General features: G+C 35.7%; 1 protein-coding gene and 1 pseudogene across 1 annotated transcript in view; one reads left to right on the top strand and one right to left on the bottom strand.

Annotated features, from left to right (window-relative positions):
• The window catches only part of BBS9 (Bardet-Biedl syndrome 9), a 454814-nt gene that overhangs the window by 89277 nt on the left and 338635 nt on the right, over nucleotides 1-26902 (top strand). Inside the window, 4 exon segments of the mRNA XM_032643444.1 lie at nucleotides 6675-6849; nucleotides 13901-13985; nucleotides 25162-25345; nucleotides 26017-26146. Of these exon segments, the coding sequence (XP_032499335.1) occupies nucleotides 6675-6849; nucleotides 13901-13985; nucleotides 25162-25345; nucleotides 26017-26146 (574 nt within the window).
• Nucleotides 21199-21437, bottom strand: LOC116759552 (annotated as a pseudogene).

The following is a 26902-nucleotide window of genomic DNA, read 5'->3' as shown; positions in this document are numbered from 1 at the left end:
TTCTGTGCATGAAGTGCATGCATAAAACGAGCGGAAGTTCCACAGACTTTTGGACTCTTCTGTTCTTATGTATAAGTCTCTTGATGTTTCCTGTCTGCCTTTTTGACTACCTGTACAGCTGTTTTTCATGTGTTTTTCAGACTTGGAGAAAGACCAAGTATTTTTGACAGCTGTATGCTGAACTGCAATGTATGCTTGGCCACAGGTCACGTTTGCATTTCTTCGATTGTATTTTTACTCAGTGTGTAAAAGAAATACGAGCATAGAGAGATTCAGAAAACATGTAGCATGCTGAGTAATGGTAGTCTTCTTCTCCACTTACTCTGCTGCATAGATTCCAGAGGAAGAAAAAGACAGCAGAAAAATGGAGGAAATGGTATTCAGAACTACCCTCCATGGGGCCCTTGTTGCTATAATAATGAATGATGGAAAATGCTCTGGGTTATGCATGGTGGAAAGAACTGAGCACAGGGACACACACACACACACACACACACACTCTGCTACAGACCATTTTAGTGAACAGACTATAATTTAGTAAAGAAAAGTGTTAATCTAGCAGTCAGTTCAACATGTAATTGATTACCAATTTATGCATCATGTTAAAGCTTTGTCTATATGATATGTTAACACCAGGAAATGAGACACACTTCTTAATAAATATTCATCTCATGAGGCTGCCATAATGGAACTTTCCTGCCTCCACCCACCCATCCCCACAGGCACAAAAGTTTTTCATTGCCTTTGAAAATGAAAAATACTGATTTCCAAAGTTCTTTCAAAATGATTTTGGTAGGTCCTTTGTCAGTTTGTTCCTAGATCTTTCAAATAGTATTTCAAATCACAATGCTTATTTTTCTGTCATCATGGTTATGATTAATGAGATAAACATCCAGATTTTAAATTCTGATGAAATCTCCACCCTTCCTAGTTATTTCAACTTTAAAAGATATTTTTCCCCTGTATTATTTAGGCATAATTTTTGAGGGAACATCACTTAGCTATTGTCATCTTTTCAATCTGTTGCTTTTACATTTCATACCCTCAAGTTGGTAGAACTTGATCCATTGTATTGGATCAAATCTAACTGCCTCTGTATCTTTTTCTAATATGTTCTTTTTCTCTTGCAGAAATTTCCTCTGCTTTTACCTTTGATCTCTTTTCATTCTACTTATCCTTCTCAGTCTAGGTATCCTTCTCAACTGAGAGGTAGGATACATCCTACCTCTACCATGAAACCTTTCCCAGGAAGTTCACTGTAATGAGGCTCTTTGATTTTCTATAGTGCTTAGTCAGTTTCACATCATTTAGATGTTATATGTTAACTTACGTTATTTAAAAAAAATGGATCCCAGGCAGTAAAATGGAGTCAGATTCTGACTTGAGTACTAGCTGTCATTTTTTAATTCTTTGACATTAGACAAATTATTTAAGCTCTGTGGGTTTCAGTCTTCTCATGTGTAAAATGGGACTATTGTTATTAAAGATTATAGCTATATGCTACATAAGTGTTTAGCACAAAGGTGGGAATATAACAGGTGCTCAGTCAGTGGCAGTAGTAGTTATTTGCTGTTGTTCTATATTTCTTACAGCTCCTAATATAATACTGAGGATGTGGTAAAGACTCTGTGAGTATGGTTCATGGCTAGGTCATTTAAATAGCTCCTGGAATCCCATCGCTTTTATGAAATCTTCCTGTTGGCTCTGTTCTATTAGAACTACAAAACTTTCATGGCTTCTCTGGACTGTTCTTTCTGTTCTCATTATCAGTAAGGGGAGCCTTTGGTATGTATTCTGAAGTGGCTTCCAATACAGTGATTTGAAGGATTTATTTATTTATTTTTGAGTAATGTTTTGGATTGATCCCTACATTTTTCTAATCGTCAGTGGCTAGGATTGTAATAAATAAAGCATTTTTCATGTACTTAAAATGCAGTATGTGAATTGCATATAATAAAGTCTCAGCCAATCTGAGCTGCAGATGAATAAAGTATTTTGCCTAGCTTACTTCAGCTCAACAGACATTTATTAATGTATCTCCTATGTGCCAGGCATTTTCTAATTGTTGGATTTACAGAGATGAATAAGATATACCTTCTTGCCGTTGAGTTTAAGCTAGGGATAATGAGAGACACAAAAACAGATAATTTCAATCAGTGATTAGTTGTAAGATGACGGTAAGGATGGGGCTCTGTGGGATCACAGATGGAGGGTAATTGAAGGGAAAGAGAAGATTTCTGGGAAGACATGAGCTTCAGTCTGTGATGTCTCTCAGAGGACAAATGGGTTGATGCACTTGATTCAGGGACAGAGAGCCAACTCAGCTTCAATATTTATGAGACTTTATTGCCTATAAAGTCCATGGATAGGTTTGGCTCCAAGTGCGGCTTGATGCACTGGCTTAAACAGTGTCTTCCATGGCCCTCTTAACTACACCCTTGTAAAAGCCTAAAGGCTTCTGTGATTCCAGACCTTATCCTCCTCACATATTACTCCCCAGGGGGAAGAGTAAGTTTTTCTTTAGTTTCAGCTCAGTTTAGGGATTTAGTTTCTTTCATTGGCTGTAAATTATAACCATCCCTTAACTAATCACTGTGACTAGTGGGATACTAATTAGTTTATATAAGTCAGGGCCTACCTACTCTCAAGCTTAGAATGAAGTCAGTCTCATTCAAGCCTCATGGCTAAAGATGGGAGGAGAGGGCAATGGATGACCAGGAGGCATCCAGCAAATGTTCACTATCCCAGGGGAAGAAAAGTGTAAGAAGTTTTTTGGAAAGGAAATAACATAAGCAAAAGCAAGGAAGTATGCACCATTACAATGTATGTGGGAAACAGCAAGTAGTTAAATATCAATACAACATTTAGTATGAGACTTAGAAAATAATTATAAAATAATAATGCGATGCAGTATTTAACACCTGCTGGATCTAGTTTCCATACATTACTTAATTTAATTCTCACAACAGCTAACTAAGTTAGGTACACCATCTTGCAGATAAGGAAACTTGAGCCCAAATTCACTGCTAATAATTGGTTGAACTGGACTCAAACTCAGATTATCTGACTCTAGAGGCAGCCCATGTGGGGTTATATCTCCCCTATATTGCTAGAGTTTCAGGAAATAAGACTTCATATATCATGCTAAGGAGCCAAGTGTTCTCTGGGGCTCAGGTTTTCTTCAAGCTCTAGCTCTTTGTCATACCATGTGAAAGCAGTAGTTCTCAAACTTTAGCATGCATCCTATAGCCTCTAGGGCTTGTTAAAACCTAGACTTGGGCCCTATCATCATAGTTTCTGATTCCATAGGTATAGAGTGAGACCCTAGGATTTGCATTTCTAAGAATTTCCTAGACAATGCTGATGCTGGTGGTCTGGGAACCACACTTTGAGGACGACTTCTTTAAGTTCTTCGGGAGACTGGAAGATTTGTCGTTCAGAGACATTCAACATATTGAAATGAACTCAAATTTTATTGTACTTCTGCTTGGAAGTATACATGCCTTGACCTCACATTCTTTAATAATACAGAGAATATATTTTGGTTACAGTAATATCCTCCCCCATAGGTCAAGGTCATTGCATGTGTTTCATTGATTGGATTTCTTCTGTCTCTGATTCTTAACTTATTAAGATTAGATTTATTGCTCTCCTCCTAAGTCCTGCTCAATTTACTAGTGCTCAGTTCCCTCCTTGGTGGTTAAAAAAGTGCATTTGTATACTAAAGGAATATATTTGAACACTTTATTTGTTTACATTTTTATTGTGAAAAAATTTAAATATTAGAACAAGTAACATGAATGTCCATTTTTCCACCATTTAGGGTCAACAGTTGTAAATGTATATACATGTATACACACACTTTTTTTCTTTTGATGAACCATTTGAAAGTAAGTTACAGATCTTATGCCACTTCACTCATAACTATTGCAGAACACATTTTCTGATAAGAACATTCTCATATGTAATCACAATACCATAATTACACTTAAGAAAATTAAAAATAATTTCCTAATGTTATCTAGCATGCAGTCACATTCCAATTTCCCCAGTTGTCCCAATGTCTTCTATATCTGATTGTTTTTTGGTATCAGGATCCAATCAAGTGAAATTAAATTTTAAGAGTCAGTAAAGCTGGATGGATCTTTATGCTCAGATAAGTTCTGTGTTATTTAAGATATAAGTTTCATTGCTTTAATAAAGACCAAACTTAATTAAGGAAGATGTTTGTTTCTGTCAGATTTAACCACCTGGAGATAAAGTGGTCCAGGACTGGTAGGCAGCTCTGTTGTTCTCAATATGTGGCTTCTATCTTTGAGGCCAAGATAGCTGTTCCAGCCCTACCATCATGCTGGGAAGAGGGGAAGGGAGTGCATATTCAGTCCTTTTAAGGGTAAGTCTGGGTGTTGCACATATCACCCTGCTCCCATCTCATTGGCGAGAAAGTACTCATATGATGTATCTGTCACAGAGGCCTGGAGATACAGGCTTTATCCTAACTGGATGGCCATGAGTCTAGTGATAATTCAAGTACCAAAAGAAAGAATGGCCCTTAGGGGGAGCCGTTAGCATCTCGGCCACAAGTTTGTTTTTGCAAATGACTAAACTATGCTAAACTGTATTAAATCCATTTAATAGCTACTAGTACATTATAATATGACATTTCTCTTTTTGAGATATATAGGGCTAGTAATTGCTTCTAAGCTGAGCCCTGTTATTCTTTTTTGAATTATTTGATATATATTTTATAGATTTCCTGTTGTCTTCTTTTTTGTTGGGGCATAGCTGTCACTGCTCACAGCTATCAGTGTTTACATACCTTTTCTAATTTGCTATTTTCTTTTCTCTGGGCTGGGGAAGCAGGTAATGATAACCATTATAATGATGCTATGATTTCTTGTGTTTTATGTGTGCTACACAGTGTTAGAGACTATTAAATCTTATCTCTAACTTTGGAGCTCTTAGGCAAATATACTCATTTTATAAACGAGGAGGCTGAAGCTCCTGGAATATCAGTAACTTGTTTATGAGAACTGCAACTGTTCGAACCATAATTAAAATAAGAATCGATGCCCTGAGTGAGACCTGGGAATCCTACCTGTAAAAAGTTTGCATGATTTTCATTACAAAGACTTTGCAGCATCTATTTTGACTATTTAGAGGCATGTTTATACTTTTTCATTTTTGCTTGGTACAGACAGGAGGATTGCTATATAGTTAAATTCTGGATAGATGAGGTACTCTTTGTCTGAATATATCTCTGTGAATACACTCGTACAGCAAGTATATACATACAGCATCCATACAAACTCATATCTTTTTTTATGAAAACTTTAATAAGCATAGTAGATAAAGAATAGATTTAAAAAGCTTAAAACAATGACTGAAAAACCTACTATGCCTTATAAAAGAATTTGAGCTTTGAGGGGATACTCTTCAAAACAGCATTAACATGAACAATCCCTTTCTCTCTAGCAATCCCAGAGTGGTTCAGATGTGTATTTTGTGAATATATGCTAAGACAATATTCAACCTGAAACATCTCTGAGACTATTTAAAGTTGTTAAATGTATTGAATCAATTAAGATGGGATAGAGTATGTTGCAATAACAAGCACCCCAAAGGTCTCAGTTTGTTTTCTTTTTAAAAAAACTCCTTTGTCAACATATTTTCATTTTTAAAAATTGCCCTTATATCCATACTCAGATACAATAATAAGACTACCATCCATTTCTATGCAATTTAATTTCTTTTTGAGCAAAGTATTCTTTAAATTTCAAAATTTAGGGTTAACTGTGTTGGCACTGGTATCCAAGGTAAAATAGAATAGTTACTACACGACTTACTGTATATGGTAAGTATGGGTTAGAGATGACAAATTAATTAGAAGATTGACCTTTTGTTTATTCTCTTAATGAGTAGCTTAATTTTTCTTTGACATCGTTCTTCCCTATATAATAGATTATAGGATACACTAATCACACTAGCAGAACATGAAAAGTTATAGCCACTAGATCTTTCTCAGATTAGGGATACTATACTGTACCATAGAAATCATCATCATTATCATCATCTCAGTATATTTTAAGAACTGTGAATTTTGTAGTTAATGTTTACAGACTAATAGTAGAAGACACTTCAAAATCAATCGATAGTTTAGGGCAATCACTGACTAGTGTTATTCGGTATTAGTCATTTTCTCTCCCAACAGTGCTCAACACTGTGATTTGTATAAAACTGGTGCTTAATACATGTCTATGGATTTGGTCTGCTGTGTTTGACTGATGTCTAAGTCATTTGAAAGTATGGGGCTGACGTACTATGAAGAAAAGGCATCGTGTAGAACCGTTTATATTTCTGATTTTGGAAAAAATGATATCTTGCAGAGTCATGATTGTTCTCAGGTATTCTCTTGAGCTACGGATTTTAGCTCAAATAATGAAAATAAATGTATTTAAAACTATAGACATATTATGAATAATGAAAAAATTGGGAAATGTGTAGATAGTGATATACAATAATCTTATAGCTTCATCAGTTTGAGATTTAAAATTTAAATTGCCCATTTTGTCCCTTGGGGAAAAAGTTAACTGACATATTTGTGGTGAATAGTGATAAAATCATTACATTCATAAAAAGAATAAGTTACCTAATTTCCTCTAATTCTTCTTTAGGTCGCGATTTAATTTGTATCCAGTCTATGGATGGAATGCTGATGGTGTTTGAGCAGGAGAGCTATGCTTTTGGGAGGTTTCTCCCTGGTTCTCTTTTACCTGGCCCTCTTGCTTACAGTTCCCGTACAGATTCCTTCATTACTGTTTCATCCTGCCGACAAGTGGAAAGTTACAAGTAAGTTTGGATCTTGAATCTTTGGAATCATGGTTTTTTATGTGTATGCTGCTGATAATTTCTTATCCACAAAGAGCTTGAATATTGCAAATGAAAAAGAGAGTGGTTTCTCTGATAAAATGTAATTGTGGTGTCTTAGAGGATATCATTTACATATCATAAAACATTTGAAAGGCAGTATAGTGCACAGATTGAGAGGAAGGATTTGGAGAGAGGCACACCTGGATTGGAGTCCTGATTTTGCTACTCACAGCTGTTTGATGGTCAGTGTCCTTATCCTGAATGTAAAGGAGGTAATAACATCTATTTCGACAAATTTGTTAAAAGAATTAAGTGTATGTCAAGTTACCACCCCATAGAAAATGCTCAATAATTATTGCGATTGTTCCTTGAATTATAAATAATAAAACACTGAGTGAAAAAAAGCCAGGTACAAATACATATATAGAATGATTTTATAACAAAAAAAGAATGTATATGACATAGGAAGAATACTGGCAAGAAATACAAGTGTGTTTATGAATGTTTTTAAAAGAACAGCTTACAGAAGTGAAGTATGAAAATGACCCTATGAAAACAGCTTATACTTTTTGCTAGAAATTCATATTGATTTTGGTGAATTGTGTTTCAGAGAGACCGTTTTCTTCTCTACCAGCTAAATTTCAATACAAATTATGGTTTTGAGTTTTTGGAGGCTGTGTTTTTTATTGGAAGGGAGAATGGGAAAAAAAGTAAAAATCCATTCTGGGAAAAGAAATAGACTTGGAGAATTATAATATTTTAAGTAACTTTATTGTTGTTATCTTACTGATGGCAGCATTTAGAACTTTAAACATCTAAGCAACACTTCATTATAGCCTTTCAGTATTATTTTTGGCCACATGATTTTTCCCAAGGCAGGAAGAAAATATAAATTCATCAGGCAACAGATGTAAATTTTTGCCTTCAAGTTTTATTATTGTGTATATTGCAAGTTAATGTAGTTTTCTCTTAATAAGTGACAATCTACATTCTGAGAATTATTGTTAAGGCATTGAGGATTTAAAACTCTGAAAATAAGCAAATGTTTGTGAGTAAGCAGAAGTTAACTGATGGAGGTAGTGTATCATTATGTCATCTTCATCCTACAACTCCTATGGCGCTTGTCCAAAGGAGATGAGTGAGTTGTGGCATTGCTACTGATAATAAATAAAATATCATAATTATTATGAGAAGCTGGGAAAGATACCTGTATAATTCATTCAATCCTGCCAAAACTTAAGCAATATTGAGAAGATCTGCTTTTCACCTTTCCACCCAGTTCTTGCCAAGTAGGGTGATACTAGCAGTGTTACACTGGGGTCATGATACAAAGATGTGAGGGGGGGAGGGGAAAAAAAAAGATGTGAATATTCCATGACTTACTCTTTGAAATATGGGAATAGGAATTAATTTGGTAATAACTCTAGGAGTGATTGGATGAGAAAACAATGTGTAGGTTTCCTTAATGTGAAGGTTTAATCTCACAGAAACTCATACTGTTTTAATTGTGGTAATTCTCCAACATACTGATCTATTAAATTCATCTCCATCTAAGACTAAAAAAGTGCACACTTTATTTATTATGTGGATCTTTTAAAATGGTAAAAATGCATGGGATATGTGATTATTGTGAAATGATGACAATCAAGAGGGTTTATAACATTGAGTAGTATGTTGTATTTATATATACTTTCAACTTTAATAGATTAAATGGTAATCACAGGTGTAATTTAGGATGGGAGAAAGCAGGAAAACTGTAAGTTTGGTTTTTGGAGCCTTCATTAAATCTATTTATAATCAGTTAAAAATATAATCAGTTAATAGAAAAGGCTTTTAAGACATAATTCATTTTTGATATTGATGTTTAATTACTTTAAAAACCGATCAATTATGTTCAAATAGGAACGAGAGAAGGCTATGAGTCTCAAACTTCAGTGTGCATAAGATCATCTGAGCATCCTTTTATGAAATGCACATTTGCACGTTCTTAATCCCCAACCCCTTAGATTTTGATTTAGTAGGTTTGGGGAAAAGACCAAGAAATCATCACAAATACACACCCCAGGTGATTCTAATTCAGGACATACTTTGAGTGTTGTTTTCCTTTTGAAGTGAGAGGTTTTTTTTTTTTTTTTTGGTAGAGGAGGGGCTTTGGGCCATTCCCTTGGCCACATTTGTACAAACTTTGGATCATCTTTTATTCTCTTTTTCTTTCCTTTGCTTGTCAGAATTATATAGTCAGTAAATCGTGACCTTTCTACCTTTTTCTTTTTTCTCTTATTCAGCCCTTGCTTCCCATTCCCACTGGCATTCAGACCTTTATCTTTTCACTTGGATTTCTGTTTGTTTGTTTGTTTGTTTTTAACCTCTAATGTAGACTTTGAAGGGCCTTTCTCATAGCTATTCTTTTAAAACACCTCTTTAAGCCAGAATAATTTTTGTTGTCCATTAAAAAATCTAAATCTTCTCATATGACATTCAGTGCTCTTTATGCTCCAGTCCCATTTTACCTCTGTTAAGTGAACTTTCAGATTTGGAAGGGACTTTTAAAATTAACTGGTTTAAATATCCTCCTTTTTTTAACCTCCTAGATATATTATTGCCCAACACACTGATTTTTGCCCAATATCATATTTGCTTTTTGTATTGTGCTAAAATGTTCCAGAGTATGTCTTACATTATCAGGTTCCTGAAAGCAGAATCTGTTTTAAATACCTGTTCACTAAAGGAATAATTCAGTTCATTGGTTCAGTCATTCATTCAGCAAACATTTTTCAAGAGGCTTCTCTGTGCCACACACTGTACAAAGTACTGGAGATGCAAAGCCAGATAAGACCTGTCTCTTGTCCTCCAGCAGTATGCCAGCAAGTGGGTAGCAAGTCAATCAGCTACTTCAGTTCATTGTGATACTGGCTATGGCAGACTGTGCACAGGAAACTGAGAAGCCTAGAGGTGATACCTTTAAATAAGAGTTGAATGTAAGGAGGCTCCTGGAAGAAGTATACTTGCCAGGAGTTTTATCTTTCTCCCCTGTTTGCTATACACTTTCTCCTGTACCCCTACAGTGGCTCCTAATATTAATACATTGTTAAGTAGACAATAGTCTTTAAATCAGTATTTTAAAATCTGTTTGTTGAATTTAATGGATAGTATTTTAAAAAGAGGATTGTGTTCACCAGCCTTAGGCTCTTGCCAAACTGAAATATTTGGTGTTATTCATATATATTCAGAGCTTCTCTCTTTCTCTCTCCTCTTTTGCTCATGCTGTACTCTGTCTGAAATGCTCTTCCTTCCTTTTCTGTGAATGAAAATTAGGTCTGGAAGCCTCCCTGCTCCTCATTCAGATCTTGCCTGACATAGCTGTCAGTAACAACTCCTTCTTCTCAATTCACAGAGTAATTTTTCACTGCTTTCCATAAGCACTATTCATGCTTTCACTGATATGACATTTCTTGTTTTTCTCCTTGACTAGGCTAAATGTTCCTTGATAGCAGGGATTTTGTATCCCCTGAAGTGCCTAGCATTGTATCTTGCTGAAAGTAGATGTTTAACAAGATCTTAATGAAGGAATGAAAAGTTTATGAGGAAACCTTCTATTTTGTTATTGGCATCTTCCAATGAAAATGATTCTCCCAGGCATAATCAAGAATGCTTTAACTACAACTGGAATGAATGTAGTAATGCTCTGTATCCAGAGCCTCCAATTCGAGTAGAGTTCTGCAGGTTAAGTATCAAAGTTCCCAAATCTCCTGGTACACTTTGAGGTGACAACTATTTTTCATTTGAAAATAAATGATTTTGGAGGGTTTACTTTTGTGTTCGGTGACACCTCAATCCATATTTTAGTTACTTGCTGCTGCTTTTATGATGTGATACAGAGGAGCACTAAATTATATGGTTGAGTTTGTCATTGGTGTTCCACAGGACCTGTTAAGCGTTTGTGGCTATTGGTTCAAAAAGTACCAGTGTTCACCTGGACTTGCTGTATCTGTGATTAGTGCCCTTTCTGTTCTGAAAAACACATGTGACACTCTTTCATTAAATCTTTTTACATTGGACCTGATTATTCTTTCAGCAGTTCCAACAAGGGAATTTTATTCTTTAGCTTATATCACGGAACACTTGAGCGATAAGAAAAAAAAATCTAAGTGTTTTCTTTATTTCAGAAATTCCAAGTCTGCTTGGAATTGTTTGGTTTTGGAAACAGATTTCCATGTACATTATTGGTCACAGTTAAGAGAATTTAAGGAAGAATCATAAAGTAAATGCTGTTGTAAGTTTGTCATCATCTAAATTTACTGTCAGTTACGTTTAGTAATAAAATACTCTTCTGAGTTGTCTTCTGGGAAGAGAATTGGTCTGGATTTAGAAATCAGGAGTCACTTTTGGCTGTGTCTGTGCCTGCTGTTTGGATGTTAATGAGGCCACTTTAGGGGTTCACTTATGCCTCACATGAAATAATAACTCTTTTTAGTTATATAAGAAGCTCCAAACAGCTCAAAATCTTTGGATATAGCAACAATCTCATTAATATCCATATCATCCTCTGGTAGGTTGATGTCTGCAGGAAATGAATGGCCTATGTAATTAATAGCCGAAGGTTAGATCCATTTGCAGGACCAGCTCTGGACTGATGTTCTAGTCACTAGTGCATACTAATTTATGTTACCATGAACCAGAGAGAGTAAAGCAATCTTATTTGGAGGTTGGACTATGAGGTCTAATTTTTTGGAGAGTTAGGGATTTTGAAGGTCAGTCTCAGATGGTGTTGAGATATTTGCTGCAGCTACCTACGGGATTTTTTAGCATGATTTTACAAGGCCGAGATCTTCAGCCTCCTACCCTTTTTTGTCTCATTTCCCATGACTCATTCCTCTCCGCCACGCATCTCTCCTAAACTCCTGCCATGGCCTTTCATGTCTCTTTTACTGCTGCATGCCTTTGCATGTGCTGTTTGCTTTGCCATAATGCCTTTTACCTCTTTAACAGCATGATGAGTTTTCACTCATTTTTCAAAACCTAGCTTTCTCCTCCTGAACTGATACCAAGAACATATATATTTCCTCCACCCCAATTACCTGTTCCTGCGATCATATTCCCTTGGTACTTATATGCATACCTTCTATTAGCACAGGGCACTCTGAGTTACACTTATTTGTTTGTATATGAATCTTCACAACTACTTTGGAAGGTCCTGGTGGATATAGGTCATGTAGTAGTTTTCCCCCTTGTTAATGCTTATATGAGATCCCTACTATATGTTTATTGAATGAATGAACTTTATATACATTAAGCTTTCTTATTAACTGTAATTTTCATGAATGCATTGCAAAATCGATCTTAATTCATAGTCATTCTGCAGTCACTGGAAATTGGAGGCTTTTTACGAATTAAGTATTGCTGATTGAGATAGAAGGCTTTAAGAGTTGGTATATGGGCCTCCCTGGTGGCGCAGTGGTTGAGAGTCCGCCTGCCGATGCAGGGGACACGGGTTCAAGCCCCGGTCCGGGAGGATCCCACATGCCGCGGAGCGGCTAGGCCCATGAGCCATGGCCGCTGAGCCTGCGCATCCGGAGCCTGTGCCCCGCAACGGGAGAGGCCACAACAGTGAGAGGCCCGCGTACTGCAAAAAAAAAAAAGAGTTGGTATATGACGTTTGAATACCAGTGTAAATTTCAGTACTTGTTGAGATATTCTGCATTGCCTTTATTTATTCAGGTCCCTGATGTTTACACTATCAGACATCTTTCTTTAGACAATATGAGATGTCTGAATATATCTACCTACTAATTTTCCTTTTAGCTATCAAAGAGCAATGTAAGAAGTTTTGATTCAATAAGAGGGAAAGGCTTAATTATTTGTTGAGATGTTTTTGTTAACCTTCTAATACCTTTTCTCTGCTAAGTGTTACCTTTTGGAGAGCCTTCCCTATCTCCCTTATGTAACTAGATATGCACCAACAATAAAAGTAAGAAACTTAAAAAAAAAAAAAAGAGGGAAAGGAATCTATGAGCCTAAAATTTCTTCATTTTGAGTAGGATTGTTACTCTAACAATACACCATAAATTAATGTGAGTAAGGGAATTTAAACTTTATTGTCTGAATCATTTCTAAATTGAATGATATTTATAAATTGTTTTTAAGAATGATTTGAGCTAAATGTTACTATTTTTTAATTTTTAACTTTAAAAAAATTTATTTTATTGAAGTATAATTGATTTACAATGTTGTGTTAAATGTTACTATTGAAATAAAATCTTTAAAATACTTATAGAAAGTTATAATGTCCATTATTGAGAACTTATTACATACCAGATAAATTACTATGTGATTTATCTCTATGTATATATAAATCTGTATCTATGTGTTTGTCAATCTGTTAATCAATAATTGGGCACCTAGTGTATACTAGATACTGTACTAGGCACTAAATTATTTTTTAATTCTTTTAACAATGCTTCAGTTTGAGATTATTATTCCCATTTTATAGATAAGACAGAGTGATTAATTAAAAAAATTTTTCTCAACTAGTTAATGGTTTAGCTGGGAATTAAACCCAGGTGTTCTGGGGTCCATAAATTATCTATTAATAATTTCTACTATTTCTACTACTACTTTTTTTGGGGGTTTGCAACAAGTCGTCTGGTTGCTTTGCATTATTTGTATTTTTTTCTATTTTGTGTTTTGGTGCTGGATCTTTCTTGAGTATTGTTTTTGTCACATAAACTTCTAATGGAAATGCTTTGATATGTGGCAGAGCTATTTTTCCAACATTGAATTTTGGGACATATGGTTATAATTTCTTTACCATCGCAGTTTTACATAGTCTTAAGCCACAGTATCATTCAGTATGAATTCATTACTAAATTTTACAATTTTTAAAATCAAGGGGAAGGTTATTCGTAAGGTTTGTAGATAATGTGCATTTAAAAATTTTAGCTATACTGAGATTATGTGTTTTTAAAGTTTAAAATAATTTACACTTTTTAACTATAAAGTCACTTACAATTATTCCATATCTTTTAAACAGATACCAAGTACTTGCTTTTGCAACGGATGCAGATAAAAGACAAGAGACTGAACAGCAAAAACTTGGTTCTGGAAAAAGACTAGTTGTAAGGCCTTTTAAACATATATGAAAATTTTAGTAATGTTATATCTAATTATAGATGTTCATTTAGAATAAGAATTTCTGGGAATAAAAATTTAAAAAACATATATTTTAGCTATTTCTCTTTTCTGTGTTAAAGTTATGTCAATGATCAAAGAATTTAGTTGACTATTATTGAGCAATGGAGATACATGCCTAGTCATAGTCATTATATAGCAGATTATAGAGTTGTACCACTAGAATGATAGATATCCAGATGTGGTCACTTTTAACTGAAGTGATTATAAACTAACAAAATAAAAATAGAAAAATTAAAAATTCCTTTAATAGGCAAAAAAGTTGCTACTAATAGGCATGTGATGAAATATATAAGTAAAAGATGAAAAAATGTTCACAGTCTACAAAGATAAAGTTAGCTCAAAGACAAACGTGGACGTTTGATAACTTGAAAAAGTAGTTTGAAGAAAAATTGTTTGAATTTTATTGTTTCTGGTCTTTAATCCACTCTGAGTATATTTTTTCTATAAGGTGTGGCAAAATGTTCTAATCTCATTCTTTCACATGTAGCTGCTCAGTTTTCCCAGCACCACTTACTGAAGAGACTGTCTTTTCTCCATGGTATATTCTTGCCTCTTTTGTCATAGATTAATTGACCATAGGTGTGTGGGTTTATATCTGGGCTCTCTATTCTGTTCCATTGATCTATGTGTCTGTTTTTGTGCCAGTACCACACTGTTTTGATTACAACAGCTTTGTAGTGTAGTCTGAACTCAGGGACTTACTTCCAGCTTTGTTCTTTTTCTCAGGATTTCTTTGGCAATTCAGAGTCTTTTGTAGTTCCATATAAATTTTAGGATTATTTGTTCTAGTTCTGTGAAATATATCATGGGCATTTTAATAGGGATTACATTAAATCTGTAGATTGCTTTGGGTAGTATGGACATTTTAACAATATTAATTCTTCTAATCCAAGAACATAGGATATCTTTCTATTTCTTTGTACCATTTTCAAATTCCTTCATCGATGTTTTATAGTTTTTAGAGCATAGGTCTTTAACCTCCTTAGTTAAGTTTATTCCTAGGTATTTTATTCTTCTTGATGCGATTTTAAACAAGATTGTTTTCTTGCTTTCTCTTTCTGATAGTTCATTATTTATAGGAAAACAACAGACTGTCTATATTGATCTTGTATTCTGCAACTTTCTGAATTCATTTATTAGTTCCAATAGTTTTTTGGTGGAGACTTTAGGGTTTTCTATATATAAAATACCATGTCATCTGCAAAGAGTGATAGTTTTACTTCTTCCCTTTCAATTTGGATATGTTTTATCTTTTTTTCTTGTTGGATTGCTGTGGCTAGGGCTTCCAATACTATGTTAAACAAGTGTGAGAGTGGGCATCCTTGTTTTGTTCCTGATTTTAGCAGAAATGCTTTTGGGTTTTCATCATTGAGTATGATGTTAGCTATGGGTTTGTCATAAATGGCCTTTATTATGTTGAGATATGCTCTCTCTATACCATCTTTGATGAGAGTTTTTATCATGAGTAGATGTGGAATTTTGTCAAATGCCTTTTCTGTGTCTATTGAGAGGATCATGTGATTTTTATCTTTCCTTTTGTTAATGTGGTGTGTCACATTGATTGATTTGCAAATATTGAACCATCCTTGCATCCCTGGAATAAATCCAACTTGATCATGGTGTATGATTCTATTTTTTATGTTGTAGGATTCAGTTTGCTAATATTTCACTGAGGATTTTTGCATCTATATTCATCAAAAGTATTAACCTGTAATTTTCCTTTTGTGTAGTGTTTTTGTCTGGTTTTGGTATCAAGGTAAAGGTGGCCTCATAGTATGGATTTGGGAGTTTACTGTCCTCTTTAATTTCTTGGAAAAGTTTGAGAAAGATAGGTAAAATTCTTCTTTATATTTTTGGTAGAATTCCCCTGTGAACCTGTCTGGTCTTGGACTTTTGTTTGCTGGAAATTTTTTTAAAATTGCAAATTCAATTTCACTGCTAGCGATCCATTTATGCAGATTGTCTATTTCTTCCTGATTCAATCTGGTCAGGTTGTATGTTTCTAGAAATTTGTCCATTTCTTCTAGGTTGTCCAATTTGTTGACATATAGCTGTAGTATTCTCTCATGATTTTTTGTATCTTGTGGTATTGGTTGTTATTTCTCCTCTTTCATTTCTTATTTTGTTTATTTGGGTCCTCTCTTCTTCTTGGTGAGCCTGGCTAAAGGTTTATCAATTTTGTTTATCTTTTCAAAAAAGTAGCTCTTGCTTTCATTGATCTTCTCTCTTATATTTTTTGTCTCTATTTTATTTATTTCCTCTCTGATCTTTATTGTTTCCTTCCTTATGCTGACTCTGGGCTTTGTTTGTTCTTCTTTTTCTAATTGCTTTAGATGGTAGGTTAGGTTGTATATTTGAGATTTATCTTGTTTCTTGAGGTGGGCCTGTGTCTATAAACTTCCCTCTCAGAATGGCTTTTGCTGCATTGCATAGATTTTGGAAAGTTGTGTTTCCATTTTCATTTGTTTGGAGGTGTTTTCTGATTTCCCCTTTGATTTCCTCATTGACCAATTGGTTTTTTAGTAGTATGTTGTTTAACTTCCACATGTTTGTGCTTTTCCCATTTTTCTTTCGGTAATTGATTTCTAGTTTCATACTATTGTGTTTGGAAGAAATGCTTGGTATAATTTCTATCCTCTTAAATTTGCTGATACTTGTTTTGTGGCCCAGCATGTGATCTGTTCTGGAGACTGTTCCATGTACACTTGAAAAGAATGTGTATTCTGATGGTTTTGGATGGAATGCCCTGTAGGTATTTATTAAGTCCAACTGGTTTATTGTGTCGTTTAAGACCACTGTTGTGTTACTGATTTTCTGTCTTGATGATCTGTCCATTGATGTAAGTGGGGTTTTAAAGTCTTCTACTATTATTGTATTCTTGTCAATTTTCCCCTTTATGTCTGTTACTATTTGCTTTATATATTTAGGTGCTCCTGTACTGGGTGCATATATGTTAATGATTGTAATATCCTCTTCTTGTATTGATCCTTTTATAATGATATAGTGATATTATTATATGATATCATGTATTATATTACTATGATATTATAATGATATAATGCACTTCTTTGTCTTTTGTTATAGGCTTTGTTTTAAAGTCCATTTTGTCTGATATGAATGTTGCTATCCTTGCTGTCTTGTTGTTTCTGTTTGCATGAATGAAATATCTTTCTCCATCTCCTCACTTTTAGTCTGTGTGTGTCTTTGGCTCTGAAGTGAGTCTCTTGTAAGCAGCCTACAGATGGGTCTTGTTTTTTTAATCCAATCAGACACCCTATGTCTTAAAAAATATTTTTTATTGAGGTATAGTTGATTTACACCCTATGTCTTTTGATTGGAGCATTTAGTCCACTGATATTTAAGAAAATATTGATAGGTATGTACTTATTGCCATTTTATTACTTGTTTTCCAGTTGTTTTTGTAGCTCTTCTCTGTTCATTTCTTCTTCTTTTTGTTTCTTCTCCGTGGTTTGATGATTTTCTTTAGTGGTATGCTTGTGTTCCTTTCTCTCTAATTTTTGTGTATCTGTTGTAGATTTTTGATTTGTGGTTACCATGGGTTTCATATATGTTGACCTACAACTGTATCTACTTGTTTTAAACTGGTGGTCATTTAAGTTCAAACACATTCTAAAGATCTACATTTTTTACTCCCCTCCCCCCATATTTCGTGTTTTTGATGTTATATTTTACGCCTTCATGTTTATCCCTTAACTGTTTATTATAGTTATAGTTGCTTTTATAATTTTTTTGTCTTTTAATCTTCATAGTAGCTTATTTAAGTGGTTGATCCTCAGTCCTTACTATATATTTGTCTTTCTTAGTGGGATTTTCCCTTTCCTATAGATTTTTACTTCTTTCCCACTTAGAGAAGATGTTTTAGCATTTCTTTTAGGGTAGATTTAGTATTGATTGATGAATGCTTTTAATTTTTGCTTGTCTGAGAAGCTCTTTATCTCTCTTTCAATTATAACTGATAATCTTGCTTGGTGGAGTATCCTAGGTTGCAGGTTTTCCCCCTTTCAGCACTTGGAGTATATCATGCCACTTCCTTCTGGCCTGCAAAGTTTCTGCAGAAAAATCAGCTAGTAGTCTTATGGGGGTTCCCTTGTGTATAACTCTTTGGTTTTCTCTTGCTGCCCCTAGAACTCTGTCTTTATCTTTAATTTTTGCCAGTTTAATTATGATATGTCTTGCTGTGGATCTGTTTGGATTCATCTTCTTTGGGACCCTCTGTGTTTCCTTTATCTGTATATCCATTTCCTTCTTTAGGTTTGGGAAGTTTTCACCATAATTTCATCAATACATTTCAACCCTTTCTCTCTCTCTTCTTCTCCTTCTGGGGCTCCTGCGAATGTTGGTACATTTGATGTTATCTCTTAAACTGTTCTCATTTTTTAAATTTGTTTTTTTTTTGCAGTTTCTTGTTAAAATTCTCACTTTGTTCATCTATTCCTTCCCTAATTCAATTAGTAGTCTTATTACTAATGCTTTGAATTCTTTATCTGGTGACTTGTTTAATTTTTAATTTTTTTTGTGGTACACGGGGCCTCTCACTGTTGTGGCCTCTCCCGTTGCGGAGCACAGGCTCCAGATGCACAGGCTCAGCGGCCATGGCTTCACGGGCCTAGCCACTCCACGGCACGTGGGATCTTCCCTGACCGGGGCGTGAACCCGTGTCCCTGCATTAGCAGGCGGACTCTCTCAACCACTGCACCACCAGGGAAAGCCCCAGTTTTCTGTTTTTTTAAGGTGTTTTCTCTTGCTCTTTCTATTGAGAACCAATTCCTCTGTCTTCTCATTTTGCTTAACTTTCTCTCTTTCTATGAAATTAGGTGAAACAGTTATCTAATTCAGTGTCCTTATGTGGGAGCATCCTTGTATAGTTTGTATGTGCCCAAGGGGTTTTGATGGGAGAGCTGGATTTGATGTGAACATAAGTCACATCTTTCCTCAGGGTGTGCTGGCAGCTATCACCTTGATAGGAAGTGGGCTGGAGAAGGAAGGGCTAAGGACAGAGCATGTATGAGCCAAGGATTCCCCTCTCTTCAGTGGCCATCACTACCCTATCAAAGGCGGGGTCAGGTCCCAAGTTGCTGGAGCAGAAGCCCTGAGGGTGGAGTCTTTCTGGCTCTGTTCCCTTAAGTGTGAGCCCTCCCCATTTTCAGCACTGGCACCGTTGTCGCAGAGGGGGAGCAGTGCTGGAGTAGGAGTGCCTGTGCAGGCTCTTGGTATTTGAATGGGTATAGGCTGTGGTGGTCCAGCCATAGACAGAGGTTAGGCTTCTTCTGGTGTGCTGCCTGTGCTGCCCCCTCCCTGGTTAGACAGTGCTTTGGTCTTAGCTGCCTCTGTGTTTTCCCTGCTGAGCTCTTTCCTCAGTCATGGCAGCCTTCACTACAGTGTGGAGCTGCAATTTGAAGTAAGCAGGGCTGGAGCACTCAGTCTGCTCAGGCTGGGGCACTCACGAGGCGGTTGCAGGAAACCATCAGCCACCCATGAAGTTCCGATCTGCACGTTCCGCCCTGTTTTGGGAGTGAACAAGCACGGGTGCACTGCTTCCGAGCTGGATCTGGGATTTCCCCCAGCCTTCCTATTAGTCCCACCTGCCCTCCAACCAGCCAAGGGGGTTTGGTCTTCTCTGTGCAGGACCCCAAAGCTAGGGTGCCCACATGTAGTTCAAATTGCTCACTTCCCAGGGAGGATCTCTGCCTGTGAAGTCTCACTTTTCCTCTGAGCCCTGTCCCTCACACAGGTCCTGACCTGATCGCTTCTCTTCCCTTTCTACCTGATTATATGTGGATCTCTCTTCAGCCTTGGTTGTACAGGAGTCTTTCTTGCCAGTTTTCCAGTTAATTTTTGGTGAGAATTGTTCTACATATGGACGTATTTTTGCTGTGTTTGATGCCGGAGGTGAGTTCTACATCCTGTGACTCTGCCATCTTGATTTCCTTCTCCAAGAGCAGAGGTCTCCTCTGTCTTCTAGCTTGCATTGTTCCCATGAGAAATCTTTCATCTTATCTTTGTCCCTTTGTATATAATGTCTTTTTTCTCTGGATGTTTTTCAGATTTTCTCTTATCACTTGTTTTGAGCAATTAGATTATGATGTGTTTTGTGTAGTTTTCCTTTCTTTCATTCCTTTTTCGATGCTTAAGATTTGTTGAACTTCGTGTATCAGTGAATTTATAATTTTTATGAAATTTAGAAAAATTTTAGCTATTAATTCTTCATATATATTTTCTGTTCCCATCTTTTCTCCTCTCCTCTCAATTACACATACATTTAGGGTGCTTGAAGTTACCCTACAGGTCACAGATTTTCTTTCTTTTCAAAAATTCTTTTTTCTATTTCATTTTGGAATAATTTCTACTGCTATGTTTTCAAGGTCACTAATATTCTTTCTACAGTGTCTAATCTGGTATTAATTCCCATCTGGTAGAGCTTCTACCTCTACAAGTTCACTTCGGGTGATTTAAAAAATATCTTCCATGTATCTACTTAACTTTTTAAAGATAAAGAATATAGTTATAATAATTGTTTTAATGTCCTTGTTTTCTAATTCTAACATCTATATCTTTTTTTTTTTTTATGTCTGATCTTATTTATTTGTTACTCTTAAGAACATCTCATTTTGACTGGACTCAGACTTAGAAGTAGAACCTCTCAGAGAGGACAGCCTCCAACTCTTGGCAATCTGTTCCTGGTGTTTTTCTTTGGCCTCCTTCATCCTCCTGGCCCAAAGTTTAGCGTATTCTGCAGCCCTCTTCCTTATTTTCATAGTACACTGTTTCTTCAGAGCAATACACCAATGTTTTGTCTTGCAGAACACGTGGAGTAACAAGATGCTGAATCTTGGGTGCTTGGTCCTAGGTTTCTTATCTTCTTTGTTTAGGGGCTTTTTCACAACATATTGGTGGACATCATCTTCTTTAGAGAGATTGAAAATTTTGCGGATTCTGCTAGCTCTTTGGAGCCCAGGTGATGAGGTACAGTAGTATCAGTGAGTCCAGGAATATCCTTCTCCCCCTTTTTTATCGATGACCAAATTGAGAACTCTCAGATTGGCATCTACAATGCAACCCCGTGCAGATTTGCCCTATCTTTCTCCAGTCCTCCTTGGTCTGTAACAAGAATGCCCCTTACTCAGTAGCAGGTGGACTTGGCCATGGGTCAAGACACCCTGTTTCATGGGGAAAACCCTGTTTGTCGTTTCCACCACTGAATTCGGACCATGTAACCCTTCCATTCTTCTCCCAGAGCATCAGCACCAACTTCCGTGGCCATACGCTTCTCATAAAAGGTTATGAAGTTTTCGTTCATCATCCACTTCAATGAGTTTCTGGCAGCCAGTGGCTGGGAAAGAGATGTTCAGCTTCATTCTGAAGTGGCTGACCACCTCTGAGGCGCCACAAAAAAGAGTCTGTATCAATTTTGAGTGAATTTCAGTTTATTTATTTATCTCCACATCATGGATCACATTTTCCTTTTTCTTTACATGCTTGGTAATTTTTTATTAGATGCCAGGATATAGTCAATTTTACTTTGTTGGGTGCTAGATATTTTTGTGTTTCTATAAATCTTCTTGAGCTTAGGCCTGCGAGACAGTTTAAGTTAGTTGGAAACAGTTGATCTTTTTGGCTCTTGCTTTTAAGTCTTGGTTAGGTGGGACCAGAGCAGTGCTCATTCTGGGGCTACTTATTCCCTACTCCTGAGGGTAAACACCCTTTGAGTGCTCTATCTACCTCCCTTTGAATTATGAGGTGTTCCAGTCTGGCTGGCGGGCACTGGCAGTATTCCAGGCCCTTTGTGAATGCTGGGCACTGTTACCGGCTAATCCTTTTGGGTGGTTCTTTCCCTGGCTTGAGTAGTTTTCTACATGAATGTGCTGATAAGTACTCAGCTGAATACTTGAGAGGATTCTTTACAGATCTCAGAGTTCTGTCCCTGTGCTGCTCTCTTTCTTTGTCATGCTGTCTTATGCACTCTAGCTGCCTTGGTTTTTCTGAACTCTTATCATCCATCTCCTCAACTCAGGGAGTCTGTTGGGCTTTGCCTGCGTTGTTTCTCCCTGTGCCATGGCCTGAAAACTCTCTCATGGCAGGAGCAATTTTACCACTCACTTCATTTATTTTCTGTTTTTAAGCGGATTGCTGTCCTTTGTTTTCTGATATCCAGTGCCTTGCAAATGGTTGTTTCATACATTTTGTCTGTGTTGTGGTTGTTTCAGATGGATGGTAGATTTTTTTCCTGTTACTCTATGACGGCTGGAAATGGAAGAAATTTTAAATGATTGTTCTTAGTAAACTTCTGTGCATTTTGAGACTCATTAATTTAGAATGTGGTATATTTCCCTAAGGAGAGGTTACAAAGAGTGGCACTCAGTACCTAGTGAACTGAAAGTATTTAGTGGCAGGATCTTGGCCTGTGGCCTCAGAAACTTTGCCTATCCACTCTGAATGAATCGTCATCTCTCAGAGTCAGGGACAGATCAGCCTGAGTTACAAGCACTGAAAAGTAATGCTAGAATGCTAGCCTATTATATTGTAATGAGAAATGTTAACTGTCTTAGGACTGATGTTCATGTCTTGTGTCCAGTAGAATCTTTTCATATAGGTAAACTACACTTGAACTAAGTGGCAATTGAATGATTTCTTGGTGTTGAATCTGAATTTAGATGAAGATAATCTGATGCATCTACCTATATGCACTATGCTGTCTCCCTATTCCAGATTGTTCTTATATACACACTGATTATATTTGCCTCTCTGGCTAGCTCCATTTGGATTTCATACCTTCTTCAGATATTTTAATCCTAAAGTAGACAGATTAATACCTAAATCATTTCTGGATGGCATGAAATTTATATATATATATATTTAAAAATTTTATTTTTTGGCTGCTTTGGGTCTTTGTTGCTGCATGTGGGCTTTCTCTAGTTGTGGCAAGTGGGGGCTACTCTTTGTTGTGGTGCACGGGCTTCTCATTGCAGTGGCTTCTCTTGTTGTGCAGCATGGGCTCTAGGTGCGCAGGCTTCAGTAGTTGCAGCATGAGGGCTCAGTAGTTGCGGCACGTGGGCCCTAGAGCATGCAGGCTTCAGTAGTTGCAGCACACAGGCTCAGTAGTTGTGGTGTGTGGGCTTAGTTGCTCTGCAGCATGTGGGATCTTCCCGGACCATGGATCAAAACCTTGCCCCATGCATTGGCAGGCGGATTCTTAACCACTGCGCCACCAGGGAAGTCCATCTATCTATCTATCTATCTATCTACCTATCTTTAATGTGACTTTTCATATCTCTTCTTTGAACTTTTATTTGTTGATTCTTGCCTCAAAGCCTAACTTTGAGGGCAATCTTACTTCCTCTTTATCCACATACTTTTGTGCATTCCATCTCACATTGCATTTCCCTGATGATCAGTGGTGATGAGCATTTTTTAATATACCTGTTGGCCATTTGTATGTCTTATTTTGAGAAATGTCTATTTAGGTCTTTTGCCCATTTTAAAATCAGATATTTGTTTTCTTGCTGTTGAGCTGTCTGAGTTTCTTATATATTTTTGTATATTAACTCCTTACTGGCTATATGGATATATTTTTTTCCATTTCATAGATTGTCTCTTCACATAATTGATTGTTTCCTTTGTTGTGCAGAGCTTTAAAAATATTTTTTTTATTGAATAAAAGACTTTAAATTCTATAATGCTTTACAATTTTCAAAAGTTTCACACACGTGATTTCATATAATCCCATAATGACCTTTTTTTTTTTCCCTTGCAGAAGCTTTTTAGTTTGATGAAATCCCTTTTGTCTATTTTAATATTGTTGCCTGTGCTTTTGAGGTCATATCCAAAAAAATTGTTGAGCTTTTCCCTATGTTTTCTTCCAATAATTTTGCAGTTTCAGTTCTTATGATTAAGTCTTTAGTCCATTTTGAATTGATTTTTGCGTATGGTATGAGATAGGGGTTCATTTTCATTTCTCTGTATGTGGATATCAAGTTTTCCTAACACCATTTTTTGAAGAGACTGTACCATCTTGCATTGTGTGTTCTTGGTACCTTTGTCAAAGATGAGTTGACTGTAAATGCAGAGTTTTATATTTCTTGGCTCCCTATTTGGTTCCACTGGTCTAGATGTTTGTTTTTATGCCAGTTCCATGCTGTAGTTTTGTAGTATATTTTGAAATCAGGTAGTATGATGCTTACAGCTTTGTTCTTTTTGCTCAAGATTGCTTTGGCTATTTGGAGTCTTGTGGGTTCATATGAATTTACATTTTTTTTCTATTTCTGTGAAAAATGTCATTGGAATTTTGATAGGGATTTGAATCTATAGATCACCTTGGGTAGTAGGGACATTTTAATAATATTAATTCTTCTAATCCATGAACATGGAATATCTTTCCATTTATTTGTGCTCTTCAATTTCTTTCACCAATGTTTTATAGTTTTTGATGCACAGATCTTCACCTCCTTGATTAAACTTATATGAGTGTTTTTGAACCACTGAATAGCTAATATCATTTGGTAAAAGATGGGGCAAAAACTATTAGAGTCTACAAAATATTAGAAATAAGGTCATAGGAAAAAAAAAGTGAATGAAGTTTAGCCAATCTTTTTTTTTTTAATTTTTTAAAAAATTTATTTATTTTGTTTATTTATTTTTGGCTCTGTTGTGTCTTTGTTTGCTACACGTGGGCTTTTCTGTAGTTGTGGTGAGTGGGGGCTACTCTTCGTTGAAGTGCGCAGGCTTCTCATTGTGGTGGGCTTGTTTTTGTTGAGGAGCACAGGCTCTAGGCACGTGGCTTCAGTAATTTGTGGTACACGGGTTCAGTAGTCGTGGCTCATGGGCTCTAGAGCGCAGGCTCAGTAGTTGTGGTGCACGGGCTTAGTTGCTCCATGGCATGTGGGATCATCCTGGACCAGGACTTGAACCTGTGTCCTCTGCATTGGCAGGCAGATTCTTAACCACTGCGCCATCAAGGAAGCCCAAGGTTAGCCAATCTTTATGCCTGTGTTGTTGTAAAGCATTTCTTAATTGTATTGATATGACAATGACTAAAATGTTCTGTTTTTAGCAACTAAATTGATCATAAGTTTTCCTTTGCAGGTGGATTGGACTCTAAATATTGGAGAGCAAGCCCTTGATATATGTATTGTCTCTTTCAATCAGTCAGCATCTTCTATTTTTGTTCTTGGTGAGAGAAACTTTTTTTGCCTTAAGGATAATGGACAAATTCGATTTATGAAGAAACTTGATTGTAGCCCAAGTTGTTTTCTCCCATATTGCTCAGGTGTGTAGAAAGATTTTCTTGTATCTCTTCCATATGTCATGACTATATTTTATACACCAAAAAAAGCCCAAATCACTCACATATATTTTAAACGTTTAGGAAAATAGTTTTATACAGCACATGTAATGGAAATTTTAACTTTTAAAGTTTGAATAGAAGTGTGATATAAAGCACACATTTGGTTTTGTCAGTTATTTTACTTCATACAAAATGACTTGTAGAACTATCCTCAGGTATGCATTAATGCTTTCCAAGATGTGGCTGTTCAAGATGCTTCTAAGAGAACATCAGACTCTTTTACAAGCAGAATGGAGCATAGTAATGCCTAATAGAATTATTTGTCTGTAGTGAATGTCTTGTAAATATTAGCTTAAATGTGTTAAATATTAATCAAGTTCATGCTTTCTAGATAAAATACAAAAATGTTGGCCACTATCTGCTTACAGTTTTTATAGTTATATATGTAGTTTTTATATACTTATAAAATGATTTTTTTCTTTTTGATATTGGTAGCTTGTAGTTGAAAAATAATGTTTTATTACTTAAAATCTTTATGCATTAAGTCAAGACATTAGAATTAATTTGTATCATAAATCCTCTAAAAGGGATATAATATACTGTTGGAAATGATTGTTTTCTTATTATCCTCTTTTTCTGTCTTCAACCCATAGTTTCTGAAGGAACAATAAATACTTTGATTGGAAACCATAATAACATGTTGCATGTTTATCAGGATGTGACATTGAAGTGGGCCACTCAACTTCCCCACATTCCTGTAGCAGTAAGAGTGGGCTGTTTACAGTAAGTGGTTTAATTTAACAGTTTTTTTAAAAGAGTATCTTAAGGAATTCACTAGAAGTTTTATGGCAAATGATTTTATTAAAAAATGACAAGTGACATTGAATGTCTGCAATGGAGATAATTTAAAATATAAATTTTATTGGTAAAGAAGGATATAAAAAACCCTTAATTAGCACCTTTAATCATTTTTATCTAGAATCTCTAACAAGATATTCTTTATAAATTCAAGATTTCAAGAAAATAGTTTACCTGATAGATTATCTTCTTTAAAATAGAAAAGGATTTCTTCAAGCACTTAATGGATCCCATTTAGATATCACTTATTGTTGACCGTGAGAATGTTACACTTCAAAATTTGTTTCAGAACTTATTATGTCAAACAGTGCAGAACTGCTAATGATTACGTGTTCAGGACAGTTTAGATTTTAAATAGAGCCTTTTTGCATTTAAATGAAAGACAAAATTCATGTGTTAACATTAACTTTACAAAATTTATCAAAAATGAGAGAAATAGATATCTAACTGTGTAATTTTTCTAGTTTGTCAGTATATGAGGCAAGATCTTGACAAACTCTTTAGCATCTCAGATTATGTTTAGGAATTGAAAATCTCAATAAATGTATAGAAAAACAACTTTCTATAAAGCTTCATGTATCCCCAGATCTATTCAATTCTGCTTATTTAGATCATTTTATTGAACATTTAAAAACCGTATATAGAATTCTTCAGTGATGCCTATAGCATCTGATCAATGTG

Source organism: Phocoena sinus, chromosome 9 (assembly GCF_008692025.1).
Source record: "Phocoena sinus isolate mPhoSin1 chromosome 9, mPhoSin1.pri, whole genome shotgun sequence".
NCBI classification, from domain to species: Eukaryota; Metazoa; Chordata; class Mammalia; order Artiodactyla; family Phocoenidae; genus Phocoena; species Phocoena sinus.
This window is presented reverse-complemented; position numbering and strand designations above follow the sequence as displayed.